Raw genomic sequence first — 8,360 nt, 5'->3', positions numbered from 1 at the left:
CTTGTCCATTAATAATTCATGATTGATTGTGTCAAATGCTTTTTTTAGGTCAATAAATATTCCCATCGTGTATTTCTTCTCATCCATAGCACTTGTAATGTCCTCCATCAGGTCGGTAATGGCCAAAGATGTCGATCGGTTCGACCTAAAACCATATTGGCAATCAGAGAGGATTTTATGTTTGTAAATAAATGTGTTTAATCTGTTATTAAAGAGTTTTTCCAAGAAGCTTCAAAATCGCTTTTCAAAAACCAGTGGGTGACATCATGGTGGGTTTGTTCATCTTCTGTATACAGTCAGTGGTCAGGCTACAGCGTAGGGTACAAGACTACGCATTACCTACATCGTAGATTAACGCAGAACCATAATTCAAGCTTAAGTTGATGGTATAGGCTACAAAGCATTGCCCTTGTGGCCAAAAGCCAAAGAAATTCTGCTTTAATAGTGTTTTTACATAATTGAGACCTAGTCCTTTAACTGCATAGGAGTGGTTATTATTAAATATTCTGTTCAATGTATGGTTATTCAGCATGTGATTTCTATTTTATGTTTCATGATTTTATTTTTGTCAAAACCTCTTGTCAAGGCTTCACTGAGTCCTAATTTTTGTGTCTTACAGTGTGTGTAAGTCTTTTGTCTACAGCTTTGGAAATTCACCATGCAGCTATTTTAATTGTGTCCTCATTGGAACACAGTGCAAATGAGCCACAAAGACTGCATGCTGCATTTTTGACTAATAGATGCAGCTCTTAAATTTTCTCATGTGGGAAGTTTTGCTTCCTTGTTGTTCTTTGTTATGATCACCACGTCTATTGCTCATCTCACCTGGCACCATTTAGGACTGGCATATCCCCTGTGTGGGTACCCTAATACAACAAATTAGTGTTGCCACATCTTTACCAGCACTAAAAGTTCAAGATGCCCTGTCCTTTTAAGATCTGGGGTATTTCAAGAATTAGAGGGCAGGAAAGTTGCAGACAAGGATGAAAACCTCCAGAGACAAATGAAAGCTGACAGTAGACTGCCTCAATTTCTAGGCATTGACCTGTCGGCCAATCAGGATGAGGAGGGGGATCAGGAGGTCTTCCAGTTGGAGATGAGCCGTGAGGACAGGAAATGTGCCTTTAGAACTGCTGCTGGAAAATACTGGACCCTGGCAGCAACTGGAGGACTGCAGTGCACTGCCTCCACCAAGTAACCTCCCTCACACACTACAATGCATCACACATGATTTTATACATGACCTTTACAGTTGCTCATTGAGCTCCCTCTTATGTGTGTCAAAGGTCTGCCAACAGTTACTTTGAACTGGAGTGGCGTGATGGACGAGTGTGTGTTCGTGCAGCCAATGGCAAATATGTTACCGCCAAGAAGAACGGACAGCTAGCTGCTATTGTCGACAATGCAGGTATGTGATATTTCTGAATAAGAAGCAGGAAGAGGTAATGGAAAGTAACTAACTACACTTCCTCTCAATAGTATAACCAAGTAGTTTTCATGTGCATGTACTCTGAGTACAGTTTAAGTTGCAACAAGGTTCTGTTTTAAGGTCAAGTGTCAGTACTTCTTCACTATCTCAGTACTCTCCATCCCTGAAGAGAAGGAATAACAGACCAGGGACCCTGTTTCCCAAATGCATCTTATACTGTATACTTATAGACTAGAATTAGCTTGTCAATTTGCTTTTGGGATACGGGGTCCAGATCTTTTTGGCTCAAGGCTAACCAGGCTGTCTCTTCAGGGGAGGCCGAACAGTTTCTGATGAAGCTCATCAATCGTCCACTCATTGTCCTTCGGGGGGAGCATGGTTTCATTGGAGCCCGTAAACCTGGAATGGCAACCCTGGACTCCAACAGAGCATCCTACGATGTTTTCCAGCTGGAGTTCCACAACGGAGCATACGCCCTTAAAGGTGGGCATCTATTATAGAAAACAAATTAATGATAATAGCTTTATATAACGGATGTGATGTTCTTGCATATTTTATTAATTTACAAGTATAAATAAATCAAAGCTCAAAGTAAGGCTTGAGACCAGGTGTCACAGTGTTTTTTAACACCAGCACTTTCCAAAGTCACAAATATATTGTTACCTTATGTTTGCATTGACTGATTTTCTAGGCCACTTAGAACAGTAGAAAGGCAATAAACATATTAACATATATAAAGATGATCTGGTGAAATTGATAGAAAATAGGTGCTATTACACATCCAGCAAACGCAGCATTAACATTCATTTGGAGTCGTGTTTCACTCTCCTTTTAGCTCAGTATTTGGCCTCCACCAACTCCTGATGGAAATATCGCCCTCTTTAGCTGCTAAATGTTCCACTTCTTTTACCAGCAACATTCTAACCTCTTCTGTCTACAGTGGGTTTATCTGAGCTTTTTTTTTTTTTTGCTGAAAACAGTTGCTTGCTGCTTCTGGAAACAAAGGCAATCGAGACAGTGAGCATGAAGATGATAAACTGCTCCAGAGATGGCAGAAACCTCAGACTGGGGTGATACTGTGCAAAAGTCTGAGGCCAACATTAGATTGGTTGTTTTATAAATGTTATGATGAATATATATTTATTTATTTATCAGAATAGTACTAGAAAATATAGGAAATATGTACACAGTATTAAAAACACAGAAATGCCATGAAAAAAATCAGCAAACAAACTGGATACTCGAGATGTGGTGTTCAAGGTGTTCTAAAGAAATATGAAGAATCCAGAGAGGTCAAAGACAAAAACAGGAGCAGAAGAGAACTGTCAAAATCTGATGAGAAGTTTCTCAGAGTTTCTTCTTTGAGAGAGCAGAGGAAATCCAGCGAGGACCTGGCTCAGCATCTGCAGCTGGATACCAAGTTGATCCTTCCACAGTCCGAAGAAGCCTGATCAGGAACGGCCTTCGTGCAAGGACAGCAGCCAAGAAACCACTTTGTCAGAAGGGGGCAGGGAGAAAAGGCTGAGATATGAGTTGGCACAGAGTGGAGTGAAGATGAGTGGAAAAGAGTTTTATGGAGCGATGAACTGAAGTGTGACATTTTCAGGTCCAGTTATCAACACTACGTGAGATGAAGGGTTGGAGAGAGGTGGAAGAACTAGTGCTTGCAGCCTTCACTGAAACATGGTGGAGGGTCTGTCATGGTTTCAAGACTTCAAGACAGTCTCCCCAAAAGAATATAAGCTGTGCTAAGTGCAAAGGGAGGGCGTACTGAATACCCACTTTGGACTGGAGAAGCCATTTTGTCCTGAAAATGTTGTGTTTTATGTGTAAAACAACAAAACTAATGGTGGCCTAAGTCTTTTGCACAGTACTGTAGCTGGGTTTGTCAACACAAATGACACCTTTCATACCATACACATAGTAAAAATATACATTTGCACATCTTTAATTGTGGAAGTATTATGACATTAAAGGATTTTTATTTTTAGCTCTCCCAGCAGAAATGAAATTTTCAAATCCCTCCTGTGGTGATTTAAATTCATTCATTCCCACACCTTCCACAGAGCCAGTATCAGTGTAAAGATTTTTTTGCAACTGTTCCATCACAGTAAACAGCTTTAGTGTTCTGTTAAACAGTACATTTTAATTGCATGGTCCTGCAGATGAAACTGCACTTTGACTTGCAGGTGGGAAGCTCGGACATCTGAAACCCAAGAGTCAACTGAAGCCTCTGTTAATACAGAACATCAGATTCATGTTCATCTTTGCACTCATGTCCTGTGGGTTTGATTGTGAATGTAGGACAGTACATCTTTTGAATGTGGTGTGTTTGATGAGAGCTTTTAAAATAGTGCACACGCTGTTAAACTCGACTGTCAGTGTGAAAGTCAAAGTCAATATTTAAAATGCTTAATGGGAATTATATTACTCATATATGGGTCAACAGCTGTCAGTCATCTGAAACCTTTCATTATCCCAACCAGTGCACCTACCTCGGCCTGAACAATGAGTCAATATGATTTATTGTCTTTCATCTCCATAATGAAATTGTGATATTGTAATGTTGAAAAGAACATTTTGTCCCAAAACATTTGAAGCTTTTCTTGTCACCATTAGTTTTAGGATACCCACCAACCTTGACCTTAATTGCACTGAGCTTTAACAAGTGATTCCACATCCAGCGCTGTAGCTACTGTGTGTGAGCCAGGCTTCATTAAGTATTTGTTGTGTGTCCAGACTCCCAGGGGAAGTATTGGTGTGTCGCAGATGACATGGCGGTGGTGTGCGGCAACTCCACACCTGTCCCATTCCTCTTCGAGTTCTGTGACCTCAACAAAATGGCCATTCGTGCTCTTGGGGGGAAATACCTTAAAGGAGACCATGCTGGAGGGTTAAAGGCCAGTGTCGACTCCCTGGACAGCGCCACCCTCTGGGAATACTGAGAAAGCACAGCTGGACGTCACCACTATGTGACACAACGCTTCAAACTATTGGTAGTGGTAGATGTTTTGTTTGTTTGTTTTTTGCAAATGTGAGCTTGCCTGTGTGTGTGTTGTTGTGAATTTGTCTGAATGGATGTATGGTGGAAACTGATAAATTGGCAGTCACGGCCTCAAAACACTGCAGGTGTTTTGTTTTTTTCTATTTTTATTTCTTAATCATTATCTCTTCTTACTGGGCTTTTTACTGGATATTTGAATTTACAATACTGCTGTTTCATGAACAGTGTTGCTGTACACTATATGTTTTGCTTCCGGTCAAAGTTACACAAGCTGTACCTGATAAATGCCACAATGCTTGCTGTTATTAGTAGTGCCTATCTGTGGTAACTACTGGTGTTTTGAACATGTAGAATGGTATAAATCATAACTTTCAGTATCTAACCTTCTCCTGTTAAGTGTCCTGCTTGCTCCATTGCACTGCTTTCACCTCCTGTTCTCTTTCAAACTATAAAGCATAACTGACATTAGATAAAGAGATGTAACAAATTGACGTGTTTCTGCTGTAAATGCTTTTTTGTCACAGGGTCTTTCAACATAATAACCAGGGTAACTTTAAATGTGACTGTGTGCTGAGGCTGTAAAAAAACAAGTGGGACCTGGCTGGCAGATTTGTTTCACCTGTGCACTCTCCAGTTTCCCTTCCTGGTTCCTCTCCAGAGAGTAGTTCATCAGATAAATCAAAGGTTTTCAGTTATGCTCCAAGAGAAAACCAGAGGTGAAATATACTCCACTAACCCTAACCAGAGGTGGTTAAAAAGAGCATCGAAAGGAGCCTCCTTAGCAGAATGATCATTTTTACTGTTAAAAGAAGTGGAAGGGAGGCGATGAGTAGGACCTAGTTACCACACTACGCAATAAAATGCATGTACATACATAAAAATATAGTCATACACACAAAAATTCCAACTGTGAAATGTCAGTGACTCAAACTGCACAATGCTGTAATGTCCAAATGCAAAAAGGTAAAAGCACATGTCTTTGATGAAATGTCTGCCTTAGATTTGGTGCTGCTGCTGGTGTGTTAACACAAAGACATAGTCAGTCATGTCTCTGACTATTATTGTGGCTGTGCCTTCCATAGAGCATTCAGTCTTTTCTTTTTCATGTTCTCTGAACTGAACTGAATAAACACCTTAATAAAGTTTTCCCTCTTAATGTAAGTGTGACCTTCCTCTTCAGTTTTTTTTTTCCTATTTAAAGGATTAATGCCTTTCTCTCCTGCCTCTGTGCAAATAGTTTTTCCAGGTTTTGATAAATGGATATTCGAAAAACTATGGAAGCCCATTCCCGCCAGTTAAATGAGAAATAAAACGCTCTAAGTCGTTATTTCTACTTAGCTAAGTAGAAATTCCGACATATCTAAGTCGGAATTCCGACTTAGATATGTCGGAATTTCTACTTAGCTAAGTAGAAATTCCGACATATCTAAGTCGGAATTCCGACTTAGATATGTCGGAATTTCTACTTAGCTAAGTAGAAATTCCGACATATCTAAGTCGGAATTCCGACTTAGATATGTCGGAATTTCTACTTAGCTAAGTAGAAATTCCGACATATCTAAGTCGGAATTCCGACTTAGATATGTCGGAATTTCTACTTAGCTAAGTAGAAATTCCGACATATCTAAGTCGGAATTCCGACTTACACTTCCCTACGTCGTAATTTCGACTTAGCTAAGTAGAAATAACGACTTAGAGCGTTTTATTTCTCATTTAACTGGCGGGAATGGGCTTCCATAAAAAACCTTTCTGTCAACAGTTTTTATTGGATTTATTTTCTACCAAAGATGTAGAATCTTTGACCATGTAATTATCCAAACTTTTGGGTCCACTCATTCTAGAAGGACACATTGTGCTTGGTTTTTACATTGTATTAATGGAGGCACCACAAGCAAAATTCAGTTTAACTCTATGTATTGGAGTTGTTGCAAAAATATTAGACAAATATCATGGCTATGAATATGGTTTATAGCCACACTGGTGGCATGGCTCTGGGGATAGTAATGTCAGTCTGCAAACTACTGCCTCTGATAATCATCTGATGTTTCATGAGGTGCCACTGTAACTTGACATTTGTGGTTTTGAGTGAAATATTTTGAAAACTTGCCATGAAATCTCTAAACTGAAGCAGTGCTATAGCCCCATTTATAAAGGAAAGAACATTGACACCAGCTGGTACAATGGTGTGGGTTTTTTTGTTTTAAATGTTTTCAGACGACAGCGGTGTCAGGTTTGCCCAGCTCCACCTTCCTCTCTTCTCTTAGTATAAGTTATTGGTGGATTTGTTTTTTCATGGGATTTTTAGGTCATAAAAATATTAACTATTTCTCGTTGCCCTGTTAAATCCTAGAGGTCACTAAAACAGTGTGCCCATTTCACTAGACATGTCACTGTTATTTAAACATGGTAACAATCTTGTTCTGATAAGAATATCAGTTGTTATGATTTTTGCAAAAGCTGTTGTGTGTGGGAGAAGGAAGAAAGAGCCTGAATCATGTCCCACTGAGATTTCACTGAGCCAAAATAGTACAAGAGAAAGGAAGGCAGGGAGGTGACCCACTCTACTTTCTCTGTCCTTCTGCAGAGGAAATACAACTTTCCTCCTCTTAGTCATTCCTACAGTACATGCTTGACTTTACATGTGTGTTCTTACAGACACAGACAGGAACAGACCAACAAACATCCTTCACTCTCCACTGCAGGAGATCTGCATGTTGCCATGGTAACGGGTAATAGCAAGGATGGAACCTGAGGAGGATGAATGTTCAGAGACATAACACACACACACAAAAAGATCAATCGTTTTAATAAACCTATTAATTCTCAGAGTCACATAGCTAAGTATGTAGCCTCTCCGGTAGTGACTGAAAGAAGACTTTTAATAAAAGGATTGCAAATAAAAAGATGAGCACAAACGTGTATTAGTCCCTGAATGAATCAGAGCTTCCACTGTGCTCACATTAATACCACTTAATATCACTGTCATTATTTTGAGTCAGTCTGTGTTTGTGTACTGTGTGTGTAAGAGAAAACACAGGTCTCACCCAGTCTGCCTTCCAGACAAAGCTAATATGGCAAGTACATAAGGCGAGACAGACAAAGCAGGAAATGAATGGAATGGAGGATAAAAGGAGTGGATGTGCAACCACTGGGCGTATAGCAGGTTGTTTTTTTAGTTTATGAATGACAGAGGAGAGACCTGAGTCAGTCAGGATTATGAGTCTCTGAAACAGCTTGAGTCAGTCAGGATTATGAGTCTCTGATACAGCTGAAACACAGAAAGAAGACGAGCCTAGTCATACTCTTCCTTGTGAAATTGTATGAATGTCACAGTCTATTGAAAAACCATGTATGCATTTCCAGAGTAGGCAGGTCAGAAAAAGATTTTAGACAAATTACTCTTTACAGGGTCAGGTATGAATTTTACTGCTCACAACCAAAACAGGTTGGCTACTATTTCTGTCACTCAGTAACACACACGCACCATATAGTGATGGGTGACAAATTAAAGGAATATCCTGAATAAATGAGTGTGGGAAAATGCAGGGGTCACTAACTGATCTGCTGATTATTTTCCTGACTCTTTGACTTATCTTTTTATTCTCTTTCAAAAAACTGGGACAAATGTCAGTCTGCTGCCATCTAGTGCAGATAATGTGAAGATGATTTGATTTTATTAGCCTGTACTGGCCAAAAGTATGTCAGCATCTTTGCTTTTCATGGTTAAGACTCTTCCTAATAAGGAAAATATTACTGACAGTGAATACAATATTGGTAATGTGCTTCCAATTTTGTGGAACTTGCAACTTTGTTTGGTGTGTGCCCCTTTCTGTTTCAACATAACAAAGTCACATCCATTAAAAAACAGCTTTCCCAGTGTTTGGTGTGGAGAAACATGACTCACCTGCACTGGACCCTGCCTTCAAC

At 39.7% G+C, this 8,360-nt stretch overlaps 1 protein-coding gene across 1 annotated transcript in view; it reads left to right on the top strand.

Moving 5' to 3' along the window:
* Positions 1–5,594, top strand: part of LOC109973275 (fascin-like) — a 9,547-nt gene extending 3,953 nt beyond the window's left edge. Inside the window, exons 2-5 of the mRNA XM_020622730.1 lie at positions 1,038–1,194; positions 1,287–1,408; positions 1,742–1,912; positions 4,169–5,594. Coding sequence (XP_020478386.1) covers positions 1,038–1,194; positions 1,287–1,408; positions 1,742–1,912; positions 4,169–4,374 — 656 coding nt within the window. The 3' untranslated portion in view covers positions 4,375–5,594. The remainder of the gene's footprint in view (positions 1–1,037; positions 1,195–1,286; positions 1,409–1,741; positions 1,913–4,168) is intronic.
* Positions 5,595–8,360: the final 2,766 nt, after the last annotated feature.

Source organism: Monopterus albus, unplaced genomic scaffold (genome assembly GCF_001952655.1).
Source record: "Monopterus albus unplaced genomic scaffold, M_albus_1.0 scaffold288.1, whole genome shotgun sequence".
Taxonomy (NCBI): domain Eukaryota; kingdom Metazoa; phylum Chordata; class Actinopteri; order Synbranchiformes; family Synbranchidae; genus Monopterus; species Monopterus albus.
Note: the sequence above shows the minus strand (reverse complement) of the source record. Positions and strands in the feature narration are given on the sequence as shown.